At 40.5% G+C, this 25,173-nt stretch overlaps 1 protein-coding gene across 7 annotated transcripts in view; it reads right to left on the bottom strand.

Moving 5' to 3' along the window:
* Positions 1 to 25,173, bottom strand: part of MICAL3 (microtubule associated monooxygenase, calponin and LIM domain containing 3) — a 109,988-nt gene that overhangs the window by 30,156 nt on the left and 54,659 nt on the right. For 5 of the 7 annotated variants that reach the window (XM_010566143.1, XM_010566146.1, XM_010566144.1 and 2 more), the window contains 7 exons: positions 19,016 to 19,211; positions 14,839 to 15,092; positions 8,082 to 8,144; positions 4,883 to 4,987; positions 4,125 to 4,253; positions 3,630 to 3,721; positions 169 to 2,044 (listed from right to left, as the gene is read on the bottom strand). In XM_010566143.1, the coding sequence (XP_010564445.1) occupies positions 169 to 2,044; positions 3,630 to 3,721; positions 4,125 to 4,253; positions 4,883 to 4,987; positions 8,082 to 8,144; positions 14,839 to 15,092; positions 19,016 to 19,211 (2,715 nt within the window). Of the gene's footprint in view, positions 1 to 168; positions 2,045 to 3,629; positions 3,722 to 4,124; positions 4,254 to 4,882; positions 4,988 to 6,230; positions 6,343 to 8,081; positions 8,145 to 14,838; positions 15,093 to 19,015; positions 19,212 to 25,173 lie in introns of those variants that run through there. The other 2 variants (XM_010566145.1, XM_010566149.1) reach the window with 2 other exon arrangements.

The raw sequence follows: 25,173 nt of genomic DNA, 5'->3' as shown, positions 1-25,173 counted from the left end.
CGCAAATGTACAATTCTAGTTGCTAGCACTTATCTTGACCTGCCCACTTGACTCTGGGGAGCAGTGTCATTCAGCACAGTAGCTGAATGACAAAGTAAGCCAAACTTGCTTGCAAGGACACCTAGCTGTAGGAAAAGTACATGGTGTAGAGGCACATATCTATTATACCTGCAGCTGTAACCAACGGAGAAGCTTTGTGCTTGCCAGAATCCACAGTGGCACCACTTGAGGGAGTACTTGGGCAGGATTTGTCATCAGTCTTTTTCTTCTTGTCTTTCTTATACCCAGAGAAAACAGACTTCCATAATGACCTAGGCTTTGTTGCTTCCTCTGTCCCACCACTAGATTTGTCAGAAAGCCTGCTGTCATTTTTTGATTTCTTCTCCTTTTTGTTCTTACGAGGGGAGAAAAGAGAAGTTCTTTTCTTACTCTTCCCACTGGAGCCTTCTGAAGAGGTGACAGACCCTTCAGGTCCAGTCACATCAGCAGCAGGAGCGGAGAACTTCTCACCAGCAGCATCATGTTTTCGTGTGGATCCCTCTGCTATTTTCAAGGCCAGATGCTTTGGAGAGTCATAAAACAACTCTTTGGTCTTCAAGGGCATAGAAGATGCCTTTCGTGCCCTTGTGGCCCCAGTAGCAGCAGCTGCAGCCATCTCCATATCTTTCATCTTACACAACTGTTTAGCCATGGCATCACGCAGTGCTTGGCTCTTGACAGACTTCTCTCTGGCTCTCATTCTTTCTTCAGCAAGCTCCTTGGCCTCTGCAGAAATTTCAGGCAATACTCTCTTCTTTTGGTTAACCCCTCCTTCCATTGAGGGTGGACCACCATTTTCTTTGACCAAGGGCAAAAGAAGTGGTTTCTCTGGCCTTGGCCTACTGGTAGGAGGTGTAAAAAACTTCTCATGAAGGCTTGAGTCCTCTGTCTTGTCATCATATGTGTCTTCTACATCATCAGCAAATGGAATCTCATCCACACTCTCTGCAAAGGACTTCCGCACGTCGTCTTTTTTGGCCTGGGTTGACTCTTTGGCAGCAGAGGTCAGCTCGTGGCGTGGGGGAGCAGGAGGTGTTGATGCTGGTGTTGGAGGTGACCTGGCTTCAACCTCATTCTGCCAGACTGCTTGATGCCTTTTTCTACGCAAAGTGGCTGGTTCTTCACCCTGAGGAGGTGGTGGTGGTGGACTTGATGGAGGAGTAAGCATGGTAGAGTCAGAAGTGTTGAAGCTCTGGCTAGCCATAGTTCTCATGTTAGATGAGCTCTCCTGAAGGCCAAGTCCAGAACTGCTGGATACATCTCTTCTTACTTCACTGGAATTCTTTAGCTCTTTTTCTGATGGAGATTTTGGAGTGAGCAGAGAAATCTGCTCATTTTCAAACTTGGACAGTCCCTGCCTTCTTGGGGCAGGCTGGGGTTTCACAAGATGGATCCTTTCATCCTCTGAAATATTCTCGCTATTAAAAGTCTTCAGAGGAGTTGTCTCAAGGGCAGATACAGTAAAATTTGTCTCTGAGCGTTTGTTTCTGTCTACTGGGGTGAGCCCTAAGCTCCTCCGGATTTCAGCACTCTTCATCCAGAACTCTTCTACAAGGTTACTCCGTTTCAGGGCTTCTTCTGCAGTAGTAGGGCTCCCCAGTTTTTCCACCTCACTATCCTGGCCCCTAAGGACCAGTTTGGCTAAGGGAGTAGATGTTAAGGCTGGGACAGGTTGGAAACATACTGGAGGCTCCACTGGGGAGGGAATGGATGTTTCGGCAGAAGGCAAAGGCTGGGAACAGATAGGCATTTGAGCAGATGTTGGGGATGAAGCCAATGTTGGTGCTCCTGGCTGAGACTCTGCTAGTGATGTAGGTGCAATGGCTTCTGGTGATGCAACTGGCTGGGATAACACTGGAGATGGTGGCACCAAAGGGCTCTTAACTTTCCTGTCTTTGGAAATTTCATCTTTTGGTCCTTCATCAAGAATGAAAGGCTCAGGAAAAAAGCGTGCCTCTGGAGATTTTATTGCACGGGATACTTCAGCCAGGGGATCTTTTATATCCTACAAAAAATGAAAAAGGGACATCCTAATAGTCATTGGGAACATTAGAATACTCTTCCATTTTTTTTTGCTTTTAACAAAGTTAGCAATAAGGAAACCATCCAAGTATCGAAATATTAAAAACCCACACGTGGCATCCCATTCGCAGGCCTGGAACATCACTTAGGACTTCTCATCAGGTATAGTTAATTTTCCTGCTCCATTTTGTACAAACCATCCTTTGTAGATGACAACAAGGCATATTTAATTTTTGAAAGAAAAAACGCTAAACTAAACTCCAGAAATCCATTTCTATCTTTTCCTGCTCTTCCTTCGAATCTCCAACTCTGTGTACTGTGGTGGTCCCTTAACTTAGACAGATCTGATGCAAGTTGCTCCAGCTCCCATCAATACAGCACTTTTCTGCTGGCTAGCATCTGCTGTAATGTTTTCTTAAAGCATGGGGTGCTTTCTCTATTCAGAGTAAATTAGGCTGCAATTCTCTTGACCCTTAATGGTCTGAGAAGTCGTGGTTTTCATTTCCTACATCCAGACTGCCAAATTACTCAGTAGCACAATTCGTTGTTTTACAATTTAACCCTTTGGCAGTGGACTCTTTTTATTGAGTTCTGGTATTATTCTTTTCAATGACAACTTTTGCACCGGCTTTCTTTTGAATGCAGACAGTTTGGTTTAACTGATGCGTGACTATTAGAGCATGAACCTCTCCACCTATGTGCTTGTATGACACATATTAAACACCTAGGTCTTGAATACTGCATTTAGGCACAGTCCTGATATAAACAATAACTATGTCTAACAGAATCATTAGATGGTCCTGAAAAAAACCAACCTTAATTTTAATAGAAAGTGAGTGTTAGCAGCAATTGCTGTCGGCAAACCAGCCTTATCCCATAATGTGTCCATTGTAAAAGTCAACTGGTTTATGACAAAACTCTCTAGGATAAAGTCTAATCTTTTAATAATACCTTAAAAACAAACACTTGGGAGGGAAAAATTTGAATTGAACATTTTAAGGGTCATGTACTTCCTGCTCTTACACACCAGGAGCTGGAAACACCACAGTATACTTGCATGCTGACTGCAGGGCTGACAACATGACAGTACATCATTGACATGTCTCACTTCCTTCAGCTGAACTATGTTGTTACTCTGGAATAAATAAGCACTGCTTTGGTTACTACTAATACAAATATATTTTTGAATTGCAACTGTAGAGAAACTACTTTTGGTACAGAAAAGATAGCCAAACCAGGATAAACAGGAAACATCTTTCTTACAGCTGCCCTCATGCATTATATATATATCTCTTGTTAACTGCACATTGACCTGTATAATTCTTTTTGGGGCCTGGTGATGGAAATTTGTGTGACTGTGACAGAACTGCTACACTCTGAAGATAGGAAAGAAAGATAGTACATTATTTTTTAAGTCTAAAAGAAGTCAGATTTCAAGAAGATCAACATAAATTATAGAGACAGGAAAGGAGGAAAGCCCACTGCTGTCAGTCCTCAGTTTATCCAACAAACTGTTCTACTGAACTACAGCTAATAAATAGAAAACTTTCAAAGATTCCCTTTCTTACCTCTGCTTGTTTTGCTTTGGGACTATCAACTGGAGACAGAGGAAGAACACTGTTACTAGATGACTGGATAGGGATGGATGGCTTGCATGGATCTAAAGAAAACAAAAATGTTTCCAAAACCACATGAGACTGCTAATATTCTAGGTTTTGTATGTTACACACAGCAAGTAGTGACAAATTTCTCAGCTTGTTACAAATTCTAGATTGGACATCTGGAACACAGACAAAAGTTTTTAAATGTCCAAAATGGTACAAGTTTTTTAACGTAAAAATTTCTACAAGAAAAAGCAGTTAGATGGGTTCTGACGCATTAGGAAGCTGTAATTAATGGATTCAGAACATTCTTCTCAAAACATTAATGCAAGCACGTATCTTGCTACTGACAGTAGTGAGATAGTTCAAATCCATGAGACTGTCTTCTCTTAAATCTAATAAATGTATAGACTTTCTCAAATGCAATTACAATAATTCAAAAACTGTTGGGAAAGCTACTACCTTCTGTCACACTGCAAGAACCATCTTCTGCTCCTTCTTCATCTTCGTCTTCAGAGACTTTTAGTTCTGGCTCTTCTACGCCACCTTGATGTAAGCGAAACTCTGCTTCTGCATCAGATGGGATGTCATCTGATCACGGATAGGGCAGGGGAAAAAAAACAAGAGATCTTGGATACAAATCCCCCAGGACATCTGTTCATTATTTAAAAATCTTTCATAATCTTTTCTTTCTATTCACATGGTGCCAATCATTTTCATAACCTGAGCACCTAAACGTTTCACTCCTTTTTTTTGTGCGCTAATTAGAGTCATTTAAGCAGTAAATAATGGACTATCAGTACGAATAACTAAATTAGTAATTGAAGTCATACCTTACCAGTTTTCTGGAAAGTTTTCAATGTCTTCTGACGTACACAGTTCATTTTACACTACCAAGGGAAGATTTTTGGCATAATTTTGTGGACTTTTCACAAGTTACTTCTATTTCTGTTATTCAGCAGCATTAATACTGAATATGGACACAAGACCAAGCCTGCTAGTTAGCAGATGGTGAGAGGACATGAGAAATTTACAACCCATGGCATTGAGGTTCTTCTGTTTCTTTTTGCCCTTCAGTCCTGGCTCTCTCTTGACTATTTGAAACAAACTCCTACATCACTAAAAATAAGATCAGGTTTAAGTACCCTCATACAAAGTATTTTCTGGCAATACAATTCTGTTCATGTAACAGGTTTAAATGATGCATGGTGGTAACCTACCGTCATCCAGCTCTGCACCTGTGTCTCCCTCTTCACCTGCCTGCCCTTCTGTGTCTGCAGGCTCTGTGCCCAGCTCGTCCTCCACATCATTATCCTCACATGGAGCTAGAATATATTCAAATATTGAGAAAAAAAAAGAAAAATAAAAGGAAAAAAAAAAAACAAACCAAAAAACTATACAGTGAAAAGGTTCTACATTGAATTGTACCAACAGTTTATAGTGGAGATGTTAATTACTGCCAAAACAAGAAATCCTGAAATGTGTCACCCAGAAAGACATCTATGGTGAAATACTTTGACTCCAATGAATCAAGGAATGCCTGCACTTGGGGAGTCTCCAAGGCATTTGCAGTGAAAGTAACTAGGGCTTTTCTGAGCAACAGGCCTTGTGAAGAATTAAACAAGAAGGTAACTGGGAGGGCATCAAACCAGAATAAAGTTTACTGTTCTTCCAGGAAGATTTTTTTTTTTCTTTACCACACCAGAACAGTTACCACCATTTTATAGCATATGTGTATTAGGTAAAAACTGAACTTTCACAATGTACCACAACTGTTCATCTTGAAATTGAAACAGGTTTTTGAGGGTGTAAGTCAGAGACAGAGTCTAGCTCTGGGATTGATCATTATTACATCTGGAAACTGTTTAACTCTGCGCAGCTACAGTAGTCTTTGGTAAAAGGGTCTAAGAGACTTGACATGCTGTACAAGTAACTAGGACACAAATTAATTGAGATATTTTTAAGTAAATAAAAAGATATATTCAAAATTTTCTTTTGTGTTACAGATCATAATTTGATTTGCTGGGTCAAAATGAAGAAAAGATTCTTGAATTTATAGCTCTGAAAAGGGCATTTGACATTACTACTTGTGACAAGATTTAATTACAGGAGAAGAGACAAGACCAAACTGCGTGGCCTAAATTTCATTATTAAATTACACTTTTAAAAAAAACCCTAAACATTATGAAATCCTTGCCCCATCTCTAGTACTATGGATGATTTGCTTAATTTTTTTTTGTTAAGCATTTTCATAAAACATAATTTAAATATAAAAAAAGAAGCAAGCACTTCCAGGTTTTTTCCACAGTCGAGTCAGTCAACTACATTTTTAGATTTGTACAGCGAGTTAGCATCAACTCATGTTCAACAACATGCAGACAGCTAACTCTGTTGTATATCCTACTGCAAATGTGTACACAGTCAGCATGTATTATTATGCACAACATTTGCCAATTATACACATAGGATACGGTCCTATAACAATGATAACAGATATATTTATAACCTTCTTGGTTGCACCTATACCAGTAAACTAAGCCGTGCAAGTCTCTAGCCCTGAATGCACACAGTGTCATACTGTCATCTTTAGGAGGGCTGCTGGCATGACTCCCAGCAGTTGGTTCCCATGGTAGGGCTAAAGGCTGTTTCCAGTAGGCAGTCTGGACACAGCTCCCTGATTCTGGATGGCAAAAAAGTTTAGCCATATGGCAGGTCTTGTACCCTCTCTCTTCTTCCTCTAATACAGGTTTTTGCTTATTTCAAAACACAGCGTTCAGTGGGTGGTTTGTCTTCTTCCTTCAACCTGGGAATTTCTCTTTTTCCATGCTTTTCCCCTCTGTAGTATTAAGACGACAAATACATGGGCTAGTTTATTTTCTGTCAACTATTGTGAAAAGGCAGTTACACTTACGTGTGATAAAGCACTGGCCTATTCCCTCACATCAGAGGCTTAAAAATCCAGAATCTTACAGATGTCGAGCGTAGGAGACTGAATCATATGGCAAAGGCTGGACTGCCCACAGGGGCATTTACAAATCTACTGAACAAAACTAAACTGTGTCCCAGTCTGATTGTTGCTTAGGTATGCAGTAGCTTATGTTATTTTGGAAATAATGATGTCATGGGATGGTTTTATGGTAGCAGCAAATGTGAGTAATCTTAATCAAAACTTGCAGAAATGTAACTCTGATGTTAGGAATATCTGATGCCACTACGTGTATGTATGTCTTCAGACCCAGAAACCATGAACCCACATGACACACATAGGGAGTTTTGGAGAGAGAGGAGAAAATCAACTCTTAAATAGGTTGGTACGCAAAACTCAACAGAAGATTACAGATGCATAGATAAGTAACGACTTGTTGCAAGGGTGGATCCCATTTTGAGGGACATGGAGAGCTTGCAGGTGGCTGGTTATATGATACATATACTGTGTATATACGTATATGCAGTTAGGATAAAGAGCAAGAGGCCAAAAGCTGTCACACAATAACTCAGAAATAACTCAGAAGCTACGCACTATGGCAGCCAGAAACTGGGATCAGCACTTGGTTCATATCAGCTAGCAGCCGTGAGCAGACTGCATCAGGTGCAGACCTCTTGTAAACACTGCTGCCTTGCCAAAGCAGCAGCAGAAGCAAAGTTATAGGCAAGCTAGCTATTCTGATGTGCCAAAGCAACTTAGCTATAGATCAACCACCTAGCCACAAACTACTGCTGTTCCGCTGATTTAGATACCTTCACCGCTTCACACAAATTTACTCCCCTACTCTAATCCCAGAATCTTCATGCTCATTGATTTTATAATAGAGCTTAATAGGGCCACATAAAAAAAAAACCAGCTGAGCTCTACCATCCTTCAACTTTTTTGAGGCTTTCCTAAATAACACAAACCTCAAGTCAAAGGAGACACAACAGCTATCACTATCCCTAAAGATCCCAGCTTCAACCTTATTCTTCTTTCATGTTTTCTTAACCAGATAACTAGAGTTTGCAGCTGCTACAGAGAACTGCACTTGCTTTACGCACTCTCTGTCACTTAATCTTTCAACTGCAAGCAAGCCCCATGTTCTTTTAGTCAAGGAGCTAGGGGAAGAATAACTGGTCCAGTCTTCTGTTTACAAAGCAAATGGAAGCACTCAACTAGTTCCTCCTTCTACTTTATTACACCCCAGATAACCTCTCCACTTGCCCTGCCTTCAGAAGGGTTACAACAAATGTCGAGTTCATGCAAGAATGGGCTGTCTGAGCAAGGCGTGCATGCACACTCCCCCTTCCTCCCTCCCTCCACATCCAGTCATGCAGTAGCGACAGGGCCGTAAGTTCCAGGGTTAAAGTACCAGCTCAGCTGCTGAAGGCATGGAGAAGAGACGGGCAGGGTTATTGTGCATTGGAATACATAGAACATCACCAAACTACCTCCAGGGACCGTCTCCAGCCACGCCTGTACCGCCTCATGGCGTACGGAGGGAAGGTCGGATGCTGAATTTAAAAAACAATAAATTGTAAGAAATCGAAATTAGACTATCAGTAAGCGTCTAAAACAGAAGAGCGACAAAGGGAAATTTTTCAGTAGCAAATACAGGAATAAAACCTATGAGATGTTAAACAACCAATTCCAGGCTTGGGATTTAAATCAAGATAACATACAAATGTCAGAGGCCTAATCTTCCCTTAGGATATGTAATGTTAGAGGAAATACAGGTGGCACAGTGAAAAAAACACCACATCTGACCAGCAGGTTGCTGCTGCTGTGCTCCACTTGAAACTGCAGAGGAGGGAAAATAAGAGATGAAAGAGCTTAGCAACAAGAGAGGGGCGATCGTAACAGGCGTCCCAGAACCTGTGCTGCCTGGGTGCGAACGCCACCAGACGAAGAAGAGCACCCAAAGCAGAATGAGAGGGGCTTCTGTGTACTGCCACGCTACCCCAGGCTTTCACATCAAACCCTATCACCGCTGCTACTGATGGGCTCTCCAAACACCTTGTATCACAGAACACAGCTCAGCTAGGAACAAACTTGTCTATTGAACTCAGGCTGAACACTTACAGCTTATCCACAAGTACTTACTGGCGACAGCCCTTTAAAAAAAACAAACTGCTGATACACCTGCACACACCTGTACTGTATGACAAAGTAATTGAAGCAGCTAATCTGTTGATCAGGATTGTCCTAGTTAGCCCCAGTTTTAGGGGAAGGAAAGGAAATACTGCCTTCCTTCCCAAAGGAAGTTGGAAAGACCACAAAATCAATTTTGGAAGGATCATCTTTTGCTGGCAGCTGTACCAATACACTATGGAAAAGTAGGAATTATAAAATACAAACTGAAAGAAAAATTTGGAAACTATAGTGATACAGACCCTCAAGCAGAAGCTAAAGTAACCTTAATCATAGTAAGCTTAAGAAACTGTGTTAACATTTTTCACTTAGCATTTTTAAATGTTAAGCAACTACTCTAGCAATACTGAAAGTTACAGACAGTTGAACACAGCCTATTTCTGTAGTTGCAGTGGGAAGGAAATACCCATCTCTTATTTGTAGGGAGCAGATTTCACACTGGAAAATCCCAGTGCATTCTACAAACAGCAATTATAAGCATAGACAAACTGATCTGGAACTGTGTATCAAGTTGGACCAGGATTAAAAAAAAAAAACAACAACAACAAATATGAGTAAAAGATAATTATGTGGAATGAAATATGATCAGGCAACATGAGGTAAAGCCCTAGGCTTTTTTAACAGAGATCTGTCATTAACTTAATTTCACATTTGCTGTAAAAGACACCCCTTTCCACAGCATACTTATTCCCTCTACAAATCCGGCACGATGGTTACAGACTCTGAGAGAAGACCACTACTCATCAACTGCATGTTTAACATTTATTAAGTCTAGATTTCTGCATAGGCAAAGCACCTATGACATACTTACCTCAAGACATGCTGTCATATAGTCTAGAATAAGGTCAGCAGGGACTGCTGGAAGGTGCTTACAAGAGAGCTAGATTACTGTCATTTTCCCCCTCCAAAGTTTTCCTTTAAGTAACTGGCAACTCACAAAGGTCACACCTCACTTTAAAAAATAAATATACTGTCAAATCTTAAACACAGGGAGTCAAAACCACCACTAAGAGGATTTGCAAGCCCTTTGAACCCCATCATTCCCTACTAATACCAGATGCAGTTATACACTTTGAAAACCAGCAGCAGAGAAACATGCTCAATACAGAAGCTGGCCCTGTTCAATCTTTGCTGTAGTAACTACACAACATAGCCCTTCAGCTTTCCCTAAAGAGGCGTAGAGTTCTCACATCACAAAAAGCACGTAACAGCTTCTATTACTATCCCTAAAGTCAGTTACCAAGGGCTGATTGCCAGCACTGTCAAATCATGTGTGTAGTGAGGAAAAATGCTATGGAGTCAAAGCAGGCAGACAAATGGGTCAGAAGAAGTCACACCACCATGGAGCTGAGAAAGCAGACATTGTAAGTGGACACTGACCTGAAAAGCAAAATGTTTAACCAAGTGTAATTTCAGTGTAATTTGACATTAGTTCCTTTCAATCACTGCTGCCCCTGCTGAAGTACACTGCTCTTGAAGGGTGCAGAAGCAACGGAGTTAAACAGCTGCAACCGCGATCCAGGAATTGACGGAGCAGGGCTTGGGGGAGATTACCTCTGGAGGTGGAGGACTTTGAGGTTGGGACCATTTTTTCCTCCTCCTGTTTTTCACGGATGTGTGTCCAGTGCACATCTGCCAGAATCTCCAGAGGATCAACCGGATTTACAATCTGCTGCAGTCTAAGGTTTCCAGCTAGCAGTAGGAGGGCATGGCATACCAGGTTGTAGGCAGGGGGTATGAAGGCCAGGGAGGAAAAGATGGGAGAACAGCGGAAAGGAAAGGTAACACATCATAGGAAAGGAAATAAGAAAAGAAGAAAAGAAAATATTACTGGCTAAGATCAGTTTGCAAGACAGACAGAAAAAGCTCAGCATTGTGTGTGCACGCATACACCAATACAGCGCTCCTCATACTTCCCATCAAAGCTGAATAATGCCATTCCAAAGGCAGAGAGATGCTATTAAAAACTTCATTGTAGTTTATCTCTATTGCAAGCAGCTTTGCTGAAATGAAAGACATTCTCTGGGTGTTGAACAGTATGTGGTATGTAAATACCAATTTAGCAGAAATTTCCAGCTCCTTCAGCCTATTCATTATGATTATTGCCAAAGACATCTTGCTGTTAAGGGCAAGGCATAGTCTGCATTGTAGTTTGATGCACCAAAACAAAAGGTCTTTCATTCCCTACTATTGGGTTAAGCACTCCTTTCTATGCTCGCTGCATATTGCTTTGTGAATTAAATTACATGATGGATCTCAGAGCTTCACACGTGTGTGTGTATGTGCGTATGCACACATGGGCGCACACTTACTTTAGCACTTAAAACACTGGTATGTTTACTCCTGCTCTTTTGTACCGACTTGTTCAAAGAGTAGAATTTTTTTCTGAAGAATAAGAGCATTTTCATTATGACTTAAGAGCCTCCCCACCTCCCCAGAAGGGACCTTCCTGTGCACAAATGAATTTTTTTAAAAGAAATTGCATTACTCCTCAGTTACCTGCCTACACAAAGCTCAGCTACTTATGGAGTGTCAAAGGGAACAATGGGCACCAAAACCAACTGATAAACAACTTGTTCAACTGCTGCAGAATACCCACCTAGGGAGCACCTACCCTGAGGTATCATACTCACAGACCGTGTCTCTATTGCTATCTGCTATGGGACTATAGCTCAGGTTTTCTTTACCCATAATAAAATAACTCATTCTAGGGGGGACAGGTGTTCAGCATCTGCAGGGGTGGTCTTCAAAAGCAAGTGACTCACCCTGAAAGGAAAATGCCCACTTACTTTATAAAGTAGGAAGTCAATTTTCACAACAGACAGATTACTACTCAGTAGTCACTACTACTGAGTAGTAATCTGTAGGCAAAACACTGTTTCAGCAGTTCAGAACCTCAAAAGCAGTTAGATTTTCATACGGTGCACTAGTGTTTGAAGGAAACAAGAAACATGAGCAGCGTTTAGAGGTTGCACTCATTATTTCCTGCTGTCTCGTTTTAACCAAGTTCCTCTCTCCCAGCCATGTCTTCCCCAGACATGACAAAGTGTTTGGGACTTCCGTTTCAGGAACGACTGTGTGTGAGATTTGGCATTAAAACTGCAGAAGAAACAGGCAGAAGGAACTGCAGGAAGGAGAGAACCACAAAGTGGTTATTAAAGGGGAAATGGGTTCACACGCACAAACTCGAATGCAGAGCGGGATTCACAATTTAGCCAAGTATTTAGCAGTTTTATGTCTCTGTCACCTCATCAGAGAATTTTCATATCAATTAGCACAACCACATGGTCTACCAGAGCTACCGGACATCCTGCAGGGACAGGAACCTGGGCTGTTTTCACTCCGTAAGAAAGCACTCGCATGCAGGCCCCAAGATGAGTAGAGTTAGCATTTGCATTGCCACACAAAACTTTGTGTTAAAAGGTTTAAGTTTGCCAGCAATAGCTGAGAAGTATATAGTCACTCAGCAAGGCTCGGAAAGAGCAGGTCCCACATGATCTGCATGTTTTAAAATTGATTTCTCTGGGATTTAGATCAGTGTAACATACACACCTTCAGCTACTCCACAAGTCTCTAGAAAGAGGGCTGAACCTGCCCTGATTAAGGCATGGGTCCTCCTCACCTTTTCCAGTAAATAGCAGCACAGCCATCCATGAAGGACTGCTGCTTGGCTAACAGACAAACTAATGTTTCCTTGAGGTCTAAAATGCTTGAGAATTTCAAATGACACCTGACATAGCCTTCTCTCAAGGCTGCCTGCTAAGCTTTGCAGGAAGCTGGACATTAATTGCACTTACATTTGGAAAGGTAGCTTTCCACTCCAGTTCCACTGTAGCACCTACGAGCACTTCATAAGCAGCAAGCAGTCTCAATATTTAACTTTAATGGAATGAGAATCCACCTGCAAATCAACTCCTTAGGAGCCAGGTCTAAAGCACACTAGCAACTGCAACAGGGGGAACTTCTTCAGTTATGCTATTCAGCCATCTTACTAATACTTCTCATTCTTACCATCAGAAAAGTTAAACTGGAAAAAAATTATAACACGTCTTTTTTTTTTTCTTAAAAAAAAAAAGTCAGAAGCTAAGCTACAGTTGTTACAATCATAAGCTGCAAAATATGCAGTCTGACAACTGCATATGTCTTCTTACCTGCAGGAAGGCACTTGGATTTTCCTCTTATGTATTCTGGCTCTAATGAACCATGTGGAGGGAATAAGGGATTAACAAGCTATTAGGACCAAGTGCTTCAAGAAAACAAACCGTAAGAAATAAACTGCAAGAGAATGCATCATGGAAAATTACACAACCAGTTAGATTGGAATGTCAGATTAATTTTATGCCCATTACATGACTATTTGAAAAATCTTGAGGGATCGCTGCAGCTTGATTATCTTCCCCCACAGACTCTCCCCACAGACACACACTCACAAAGGACAACAAAAAATGCAAGTTTGCTGACACAGGCAATCTAAAGGCAGTACTTCTGATGTGCCCCATGTGTCTGACATACTGCACAGGTGCAATTAGTCTGTGTGTATGGAACAAATCTGAAACTCCTAAATAGGTGGGAGTCACTGTCCATGCTCATTACAGTAGCAAATTGTCCAGGCTTTCTAGATATCCTGAGGTACTTGGCAGCTTTATCTTTTCCCTAAAACCAGTGGCAATGTCAGACCTCATATATGGCACTTGGACCAGGAGATGAAGATAACAACAGCTATCAAATCAGTTTTTAGGGAGCTGGTAAAGCATTTAAATAAAACACAGAAACTTCTCATGTGGGACCTGCTCTTTAAAACATTCCCCCCTCCTTCGGGGAAATGGAAGTGGAGATGGTATATGGGTACCTTTAAATGTACCCGTGTCCTCTTCATTTGAGAGATGTTGAAGCCAGAGGCCTTGCTGCAGCTCTCTCTCCCAAGGGCAATACTCCCCCTCTACAGCAGAGGGAACCACACATCCACATATAACACCAGACACGCGTGTACACACACAAGCGATGGAGGGAGAGGGAGAGAGAGAAAGAAAGAGAAAGGACAGAATCAGAAAGAGAGACTGTCTGGAAACCCAGTAACTCCCCGTACTCCCACTGTATTCAAAGTGTCTGACAGGAAAACTGCTCGAATGAAATAACGTCCATCCAAGAACACCATGGTTTAGCAGACTAAACGCACAACATGCATGTTACCGTACTTAAAAAGCAGTCTTGACTTCCACAGACTTCAGTTATGGAGATACAGCTGAAAAAGTAGCCAAGCAGCCTGCTGAGCTCATCAACAAAACTGCCACTAAGACTCAAAAAACTGGACCTCTGCTTGCATTAGGCAGCCAAAGACCTTTACGAAGAAGCTCTTTGGAATCTACTAGTCTTCACAAAAAGGAAATGTGAGTACAAGGACAAAATCAGCAAGAAATTTGGCATGGTGGTGAAACACTGGAAGCATGTCTATTCTTAGCACAAACTTTGCATTTCGATGACTGAGACAAACACAGGGGAAGGAGTCTTTCCCTAAGATTTTCCACAGAAATCCCTCAGAGCTAAAATGGGAACCACCCGAACTCCTGATTTCTCAAGGCTGTCTTTTAACTAAGGAGAGCTACAAGCAGCTTCTTCTAGGATGCCCTGATGACAGTTACAAGGCACTGCCCCTTAGTGAGGCACTCTGCAAAACTGAAAACACTGCCTCCACGCTGCTTCCAGCTCTTGCTGCAAAAGAACAAAGGGCACATTCAAATCCAATTCCCCAAAATAATAAAAAACAACAAAAAATAGTACAGTGTCACAAAGCTGTGAATTGCACATGTTGGCATGGTGTATGGGAAGCATATTGTGTTGGTAGTAGTGCTATAACTGCCCTGTGGGCAAAGATCATCTGTATCCAGAATGATCCAGCTAAAGCTTTCCTTGACAATAACTCCCTCAAAAATCAAAGCAATAAAGAAGTGAAAGAAGGAAAGTTTTCAAGGCAAGTCTTTCTCATTCTGTGTGGCAAACACTCAATCTGGTTTTCCCTGCTGTCTAGCAGAAAGAAAGGACAAATCAATCGTGTCTAACCTTCGCTCGACTCCTCATCTTCCTCCTCTTCGTCTTCTTCCTCCTCCTCCTCCTCCTCCTCCTCTTCTTCTTTGTCCTCAATCTCATGATTTTCCTCAGCCTCAATCTGTTCTTCACTCTTTCCCTTCAGGAGGGCATGGATACGCACAGCCTCTTTCCATGGCACACCACCCAAGTCTGAAGGGGGTTGCTGAGGCAGCAATAGTTCATCTTCTTCCTCCTCATCTTCCTCCTCCATCTCAGACTCTGAACTACTGTAAGGGTTTAGAAAAAAAGATAAAGAAACAACTAGTTAATGTTTCCTAGATCAGTCTTAGATCACTGACAAGTTGTTTCAATACATACAAGCCTAAAACATATGATGGAAATCGTAATACTAATTTTTCTGCTTTCAATATTTCATAGGAATTTTAGTGACAGCATCACGTGTGGGCTGCAGTATGGTCCTTGCCCTGCTTCTTTTAAAGAAGATGAAGCAGAAGAAAAGTGCCTGTGAAGCCAAGTCCAAATATTTGTGCAGCATTAATTGTTACAGTTTGTGACAGTCGAATACAGCAGAAAAACTACTTTCTTCCTATCACGTTGCTTTGCATAAATTGGTACCAGAGTTCTTAGCACTGTCAGAATGCAGAAGGTCACGTCTTTTGATAATGGCAGCTACTGCTAGCATTTTGGATAGCTAAGATATTTTTGGCACTTGCTGGGGTGAAACACAGAAAGCTTTGGAAGTAGAAAGAACACACAACACAACTATCATGCCAAAGGATACAGTATGTGAGCTAAGGAGAGCTGGAGAAAAAAAGAATCACAAAAATTGTATCCAATTAAGTACACAGTGTACATAGTGGCAAGAAACTGTAGGAAGCAGTGCAAGGATAATTACAATAATGAGCTTATTATTCTCACAGCAAAGTCTAAAACATGCAAAACAGGAAATCATTAGTGCTCTTTAGTAGACATCTCTGTTTAATTCTAACAGTTCCTCAGTATAAGCAGCAGAGGCAAGAAATGTAACCACCTATACAATGATATTTAATCTAGTTCACTATTACATGCTGGACCACCTAGAGGTACTGGGGAGAAAGATGGCTGCATTTGTCACTGGAAAATGAATGTGAACTACAGCACATTCAGAAAAGATATCTGCAGGGTGAAGACGTGTCTCTGTTTTTCCTTAAAAGAACTGCATTTATTAGAGCAACAGTTTGATACTTGCCATATAAATCTTAAAAGGCCCAAATTCATCTGGATTGAAGAAGAAAACTGTGAATGGTTAAAGTTTGGGTGAATCATATGAGAACAGTATTCTACTTCTGCTGCTTCCTTATGACAGTTACCACTGTAGTTAACAGCCTTTGGCAGATCGCATTCCATATAAACAATGAGAGGGGAAAACAGACAAGTTGAAAATAATGAAGTTTAAATTTCATGTAGGTCTATAAAATATAACTTGTACAGTTGTTGTAATTCTGTTTCCCATACACAGGTTTTATTACAGTATGTGACAAACTGGCAGTTTCCAAAAAAAATTATATACAGCAGCACTCTTTCCCTTATATTGCAGATAAACATAATCAGGTGCAGAACCTCAAACTAGTCTAACACTACATGAACATATCATATTTACATACTTTTATTCATCGACTTGTCTGAGACGCTGTTTTTGATAGCAAAGCTAATAAAGAAAATACCACTTTTTCATGCTCTGATTGTCAAGTACTTTTGTCCACAGGCTCTTAAAGTCTCCTCACTGTTCTGCATATATATAACATTATTTTGCTCAAATTACAACCCACTTTTTCACAGCATAAACTGAATACTTATTTTTAACAGGCTGCCTGGTTTTCACATGCTAAGTACGGAACACAAACACTGTTGCATGCCATGGACTCAGTAGATATTCCAGGAGACCGAAGCAATATTCCAAAGGCTTTACGCAGATACTGTCACAGAGATAAAAAGTGATGTTCCCTTCCTCCCTGATTAACTTTCCCACCCTTTGGTATGGAAATAAACCTGACAGGTGCTGCATGCTGGGGTTTTCATGTGGTGTCAATAAGGTTTACTGCTGCTCACACTGTTGCCATGGCTGCTGAATGGGACAAGCTGCTGCTCTTCAACCAGTCGGCTTATCGCATGTAATATTGACGACATAAATTCTTTACCACATAGCTCACTTTACCTTCTTTGGCTTTTATTTATAACTTGGTTTTTGTTTGACCTTTAAATACTGAGAAAGGAGAAGCCGAAAGACAGCAGTGAGATGGTCTGGTATAGTGGGCATTCCTTTTACCATGGCAACTCTGTGCCACAGAAATTAATTCAACAGCTGAAACTTTTTTTTTTCTATAAAGAAGAGATCAGTGACCAAAGTAGGTTGCTTTATAGAATTTGTATAAGCAGTTGAATATCGCATTAAAAAGGTGTACCTACACAGATTTAGTGCTGAGGAGAGGAACCAAAACCTTAACTGTGGAAATGAACCTCTTCTCTTCCCTTGCCATACAGACCCATACAGCACAAGCTGTCTTATGACACTCCTTCAGAGGGCCACAGGGTATTACATCAAAACTGCAGGTGACATACTGGGAGTTACTACAAGTTAAAGGCGACGAAGAAGGCATCTGAAGGTTTTTTCACTCCTCAAAACTGCGTAGCAGAGTTTGATTGCATAAATGATTTTTTTCTTGTTGAAGCTTAAACAAGATTAACTCTCTTTTGAAAAAATGTACTTTGAATACTGTTTTCTGTAAACTTTCTCTGCAGTGTGCATGCTCCCAAGTGTGTGCATGATGGGAAGCTGTGCACCAAAATGCACGGTCTCTGCTTGATTTAGAGTTAACACCTTGGTGAACCTGGAAGCCCAATCCATCACTCCATAAGACATGGAGGGAACAAAGAGTTCCCCATCTCCTCTGCCTGCTCCTAACCCTGCGGCGCTGCACCAAGACAGTGAAGATGATCGAATCAGGGCTTTGGTTGGCTTGTTGCAGGAGTCAAACATTTTTTTCTTTTGTTGACAAAAAAGTGGTCAGACTTTTTCCCTTTTTTGTTGTTTGGGGTTTTTGGGAGGGGTCTTTCTGTGACATGTCATGGAGCGGGTAGAGTTGAACAGAGGATACCAGATAACTACATCATCTAGAAAGTTCTCCCTCTGATGTTTGACCCACACAGCCTTATCAATGGTCTGACTAAATTGCTTACCATATTTGGATTTGGGACAGAAATTTTTCCAGGTCAAACTGACAGGGAATTTGATTTTCTCTTTCCTCTCTATCATAGTGTGAGTTGCCCACTAAACACTGTTTTTTGCATGCAAAAGGAATTTCTCATACAGCCCTATACCTGTAGGTAATGCATACATAGAATATGTTTGTAGGATCTAAGTCTCAGGAAACCAGTAAAAGCATTTTCTGAGTTTATTTCAAGACGACTACTGGACAGACTGAGAGCTGAAAAGGTAAGGGTTGTTACTGCTATAAACAAAAGTAAATTATTAGAAACCATATTAAGAGATCGAGACTCTGCAAAAAGTGTGTGATTGACTATAAAGTTCACAAGCATTCTTCATCAAATATTTTCTCTCAATGACTCTTGCAACAACTATTTCCAGTAGCTTTACCTGCATATATTTGGATCCTGGTGTGCTTATACTTCATTTTGCAGATAAAGAGAAATTTGTGAAGGTACAACATGTTTTTCAGCAGCTGTAACTATTGCTTCAAATTAACATCTCTCAGGCATTGCATCAGCATTCAGTCAGGATTACATGTGTGTCAAACTTGAATCTTTAAACCAAAAGTGGTTTTGAATTGTAATGAAAAACATACAGAAGTTAATTTTGGAACCCCCTCCCATTTGAATCCATGTTCTGTTTGCTCAAAAGACTCATTTGTCTTTGATACAACTAAAAAAAAAATCAAATTAAAAAATTCCTTCCAACTTAGAACTGAATTTCATGGTATTATGGTACCACAGGTGTCTTCTAAGAATGGTAATAAGCTATTTAGAAGAACAGAAGCTACAAGATAAAATACCTGTGTACACGCGCAGAGCATTTTCAACAACTTTAAAAGGGGCAACCTGGTAAATAATATGTTAAAAAAAGCTAAGGGAAAAGCAGGCAAAAGTCTGTTGGGATGAGTATAAAAAAAGCTTATGCACAACGTGTGCTAACCTGCTGGGCACATCCTCTTCTGTTCCTTTGTCCAGCACACTGCTCAAGTTATGCTCTGCTAGCGTCTCTTCGGGAACCTCTTCGAGTTCTTCTTCCCGCTGCAGTGACAGTCGGTAGTTCTCCAGCTCAATCCGTTCAGGTGTGCCACGCAGCCGCTTAGCAAGGCTGGGCTCTTCCAGCCCATTTACATTAGAACCTAAAGAATAAGCCAGTGAATAAACAATAAATGCAACGGTCAGAACTGTAATTTTTTAAGAAAATTGAGCAATTGGGAGAAAAAGGGCATGAGGCAGAGGGAGGTAAATAAAGCGAGAGAATACCTTATGTCATTATCCCGTTCGCCACTACTGGCAGAACCTGCTGGGGAGCCAGACTGCAAAAGGGAATCTTAGTGATTTTGGCTAACAGATGCTAAAAAGAATGTTAAATGTCCTAGTTGAGAGAGGAAATAGGGACATTTCAGTTGCAAAAACTAGAGCTGCAATGAAGTCTATGCAGTAAGTACTGGGGAAGGCCTGGCCACTGAGGGGATATACTCTATGAGACACAGTAGGAAAGCTATGGGGCAATCCTGCTGCATGTTAAAATTGTTACCAGTCACGGTAAGTCTACAGAGTTAGGGTGCAAGAAAATACTATTACTACTTAACGATGAAGGAGGGAGGGAATGAAATAGGCCCACTTGGAGCAAGTTTTAAAACTTTTTATAGACCTGAATTGATTTGCTTTTTAATCAGTTTGGGATGAAATGAACGACAGGGAAAAAATCTAAAGTGAGATGTTTGCAAGCATAAATCCCATGAAGCCCAGAAAATTGAAGGACACGTGAATCAGGCAGGTGGAGAAAAGTATACAGGAGCTTCATTCACTGTGGCACTCAATGAATTAAATTCTAACCTGCATTCATTCATTTAATTTTAAAATTCTAATATTTTAGCTTAAATACCATGCAACCATTTACCCTTACCCAGCTCACTATTTACAGAGTCAAATCTTTCCTAGCTTCTGTTTTGCTTTGCTAAACAAGCCAAGCCTTCCTCTCATGGGAAAATCTCTTCAGTGCACTGATCATCCCCAAGGTCTCTGCACCTGTCCCAGTTTGGATTAATCTTTCCAGAACCTGCATGATTAGAATTGAACACAGCTTTCCAGATGAGGCTTTATCAGCGTAACATACAACCTTGCCAGAAATCTCTCATCTGATACACGCTGAGAACACACTTGCCTATTTATAGGCCACATAATACTGGTGGCTTTTATTTACTGACTGATATTCAGATATTTCTCCTTCTTTGCTTTCAACTGATAAGCACCTTGTTGGTAGCCAAAGTTCTCAACACTTTCTTAGTGCATGACCTGGTACTTTCTACTATTACATTTCTATTTTTAGTATTACAGTCTGCAACATTTTGCAGTTCTTAGTGTATGACGTGCCTATCATCCTCCGGATTGATGAGGGTTTGAAATGTTGCCTCAGCAATGAATTTCATTAGCAAATTGTTTTCCTTTTTTTTGCCAGTAACTGTAATGAAAGTATTATAAAGATCAGTCCCCAGATCGTTTTTTGTGAAACACCACAGTCTGTAGGTGACATCCAACCCCATTATTTCCTTTTTCAATAAAACCTCTAATCTCTCATTGAAGTCAACTTCTTAGCTACTTGACACTTCGTGTACTACTCCCTCATTTTATCCAGTTTAAATAGTTATTTCCACGTGGCAGCCTTCAGGTGCTTTACTGAAGTCCAGACTGTTCAAATGCACTACATTTCCCTTACAGAGGTAATCAGTTACTTTGTCAATAAAAGCTGTCAAGCTAGTCCAGCATAGTCTTTGGTGAATCCATGTCACATTTTATACCACTTACCTTCATAAGGTCAAAAGACTTCACTTGCAGAGCTAGCAGTCTTTAGTTATTCCTTCAAAGAAGGTGTTTTATCTACTGTTTAGATTAACTGATATGTACTTGTTCAGATCGCCTTTTTTCGGCCCCCCCGCCCCCCCTTGTTTATCTGCAGGTCATACTTCTGTCACCCCATGGTCACATAGTATTACAGTGAATTAGATAGTCAAGGTACATCAGGATAGCTTGATTTCATCACAAATTGTTACCACAAAGCTCACAATTTCATTGTACAATTCTTCCACTCTTCTGAGACAAAGTCTATTCGGTCAAATTTTATTTCCACTCATTACACTATCGTAATACTTAAATATTTCTTCCAGCTTCATTGGGTTAATTTCCATTTCCAAATCTTGCTACACACTGACTTCTTTTGCTCCCATGTCCAATGCCATTGTCCTAACTGAAATTGGAGACCAAGTATTCATTTGATTGCCTGACTATACATAAAATTGCATTTTACGTCAGACCCATTTTCACTGTGGACCCACTTCTGCTTTCCCTTACATTGCTTTTACTTACATGCTTAAGGAATACAGCTGTTTACTTTCCTTTCCTTTGCAAAGTCTAACCCAGCATGAGCTTTGGCAATGTTTACTTTATCCTCACAGGTTTTGACCTCCAAGACAGTTTTCGTTTTCTTTCTCCATCCTTTGTAGTTTTTCTCAGTTTATTCCTAACAGCCTTTTTTTCAGGGGAATTACTCACTCAGTACCATTTTAGTCACTGACACAAAACTACATGGGGCATGCCATAATTAGTGGCATTTACTTCCAAACCCTCTCCAGAAAGATAAAATCTCATAAAGACAACTGCCCAGAGTGTTTTTCTCTCTTCCTTAGCATTATTGAACTCTTCTATGATGTGGGCAAGTAGCTACTGTGCCCTTGGCTAGAACTATAGGGCTTCTTTATGGTATAAAACACAGAAGCTTGCACAGGAGGCAGGTGGGAACATCACCTTGCATTTCCAGGGATACTGTGGTCTCTACCATTTCCTGCTGCTAAGCCTTATGTTGTGTTAGTATTTTCAAAGTTTAGTAGAACTGGACAGTCTTTTCAGCTGGGATTCACGTTCCATTTCATTCTCTCTAAATGGAGATAACACCTCAGCCAAATCTATTTTTGTGATCTGTGTTACATTCCCCAACCCTGATTTCACAGTAACAGGGGAACTGACCTGGAATATTGCTCTGCCACTCCTGGCTGACAGTAAAAAAACCAAAGGACTCTGGGTAACACAAGAACACCAATGTGAGGGAAAACAAACAAGGGATATACTAAAATCATCATAAACCAAGAGTTTTTGTAATACTTGGAACTCTTCATATATAACAGAGCCATCAGCTAGGCTCAGCTACTTCAACAGAAATATCTTTTCACAAGCTCTTTTTAACTTGCTCTCTTCTGATGCATACCCCAACATAGCTGAAAAGTCCAGAAGCAGAAAAAAAAATGAAAACAAAAAGAACAAGAACTTTTTATCCATCTGACATTATTTTACTCCTCTTGTTTTCTAACAATCTTAAGGGTTTTTGTCAGCCTTTTCAAAGTAAAACAAAAAAAGAAATATACAATCATTCCCATATAATTAAATGAAATGAAAAAATGCTTCTTCCAATGCTGCAATATCTAGGGTGGGGAGAAAGACTGGCAGCAATCACTCTAAGATAAAAGAGAACTGAAAATCAAGGCGACATCTGTTTTTACATGCATTTCGTGAACATATATGATCTTTCAGTTGTTTTTCAAAACACAAATCATCATCGTCCTTCTCATCATTAAGACCCAGTAGAACTGGTACATAGAGAATCAAACCAATTCTACCACAGCAAAAACTGCAAGTGGGAGTAAGTGACTCAATGTAACTGTGTTAAAAAAACTGAAAAGATGGAAAATCTGCCTAAACTTTAATGCAAAAGGATGTGGTCAAGCCAAGATGTCCTGTGAGCTTGATAAGCACTCAGAATCTCAAAGAAGTAGAAAGGCCATTGCCAGCACTTTCTCTAATTAATTTATATATCCATATACTTTGAGATGCAGGATTGGTCGCATCCCTCCACTTGACTTAGCAAAGAAAACAGCTCTACATCAGAGAACATGATACAGAAACTCAACTGATTACCAGCTTCAGCAAGGGATTTCTAGGCGTTTGCTCTGTATGGACCAGTTGGTCTACTTGTCTGCTGGTTTTGTTTCTAAAAGGTACGATGAAGACTTATCTGGCTAGCTGCAAAGCCATCGTCAAACTTCTTACCAAATATAAAACAGGAGAAATGCTACCGATAGCCAACTTTCTGCTCCACAAAGCCTTCAACTATCAGAAAGAAAAGCATTACAGTTCACAAACCTACCCAGGGGACGAAAGTAGGTGTGAGATACAGGTATCGTTAACATGATCAGATGATGAACAATTTGCTCATATTATGCTATAAAGTTCACACCAATTCATTTGAAGCTACAATAAGAAACTATAAATAGGGACAAGGAAATTTGAAGCTTTCCTACCCTCATTTCCTCCATATATATATGGTGCTATATGCATGGGCAAGTTCTATTCCAATGCAGTTCTTGTAGATGCTAAAGTTTACTCTCTAATGTTCCTCTGGAGGGGAAAGGTGCCTCTCTCAAATCATTATGTTGTATTCCCCAGACTGCTTTGTAGCTTGCTGGTGGGACATAGCTGCAGAGTGCACTCATTATCCATTAGCTGACATTCTACCTTGTCAGTGCATCTGGGCCCACAGAGCCAAAAGTCAGCAACCAGTCATAACTGAGAGAAAAGGAGCTGATGAGGCTGCATTTGCCAGGAAAAAAAGCTATGTTACTAGCCAGAGAGGTGAGCTACCTGAAAGACAAGAGCAGCTTCTCATGCAATCAACTGATAGCTAAAAATCCACAAACAACATCCAAAATAGGACACATTTAAAAATCTGCTTCTTTACTTTGGAAGAATCAGTGGGCCATGAACACTACACAGATAATCTAAAGGAAACCGTTTTTCTTAACAGGACAGGCTGCTTTGCTGTTGCATGAAAGCTGCCAGAGTCCTTTGTCTCAACCTTGACATAGCCTGCCTCCTGTAAAGAAAATCGTATGATCAGAGATAACATTCCTACACTGAACCGCTCCTTGCCTGCATGAAATGTGTCCTTTTCCAGCAACTTTGGCAATTACTGGAAGGCTTGGGAAGCTCCTCTTGAGAGAGGATCTCGTCTTGATTTTCCCCCAGTAATACCTTGTTCTTAAAATCTACAGATTATTCTCAGGAGCTAGATGAAATCTTGTCAAGGTTACTCCCTGATAGAACACTTGCTCAAGATACAGGAGAAAACTGGGAATCTGAGAACAATGAGTTCTTCCCAAAGGAAAACAACCTGCCTATTTGACTAGAATTTATTTTTCATTAATCATGTAGTCCATCTAGACTTCCTTTTCTTAGTCCAATCTGTTAAGATCGCAAGCTCTCCAAGTTAAATGTCATCTCTTGTGAAGTGTGGGTCCAGTATTTTGCAGACTCAGCTGCGGCCTTGCAGAGTTACAGAAATTCAAATAAAGGAGTCTACTGTGAAACACATGCAAAAGGGGGGAGGAATTAATACATTTCTCAGGAAAATCTTCATTCTGGATTTCTCAAATCTTTTCCTTTTATGATACGGTGAAACACTGTACCTGTTTGTTTTCACTTGTCTTTCCCAAACTCTTCAATTACTTCTACCTCCACACAATTGTTTGAGAACACAACTACATCAGACAAAAGAAGTCCTATAGAAACAGCAGCATATTGCATATGACAAAGTACAGAGATGGAAGATGGGAACTTTTGTGTGGGATTTTAAAAGTGATGCAGTGAGCTCTGAGTCAGAAATGCCAAAAGTTGTCAGATTTTGTTGCCATTAATTTCTAAGAATATCTTTTGGGGTAAGGTTTCTGAAGTGTGCTTGCAGTTCAGCAGACATTATCACTGAGGTATAGAGAAGGCAGCAAATGAGATCCAGCAGCATTTTTAGGCTTCTCATTTTTCATCCGTGTTAATGTCAGATTGAGTTTCAGCTTTTCCCCTGAAGTTTCACGCTCAGCCCCTTCAATTCCATTAACTGCCTCCTTGATTTCAACTCCACTTCTCATCCAAGGGCCTCAAAGTGTTTTACAAATATTAGCATATTAAAACAAACCTATTTTGGAAATAGGTGAGTACTGTGGAGGCATTACACAAGTCCAGACACAGAGATTAAATACCAGCAAGGCAGTTTCACAA

Source organism: Haliaeetus leucocephalus, unplaced genomic scaffold (genome assembly GCF_000737465.1).
Source record: "Haliaeetus leucocephalus isolate CR32 unplaced genomic scaffold, Haliaeetus_leucocephalus-4.0 Scaffold206, whole genome shotgun sequence".
Taxonomy (NCBI): domain Eukaryota; kingdom Metazoa; phylum Chordata; class Aves; order Accipitriformes; family Accipitridae; genus Haliaeetus; species Haliaeetus leucocephalus.
Note: the sequence above shows the minus strand (reverse complement) of the source record. Positions and strands in the feature narration are given on the sequence as shown.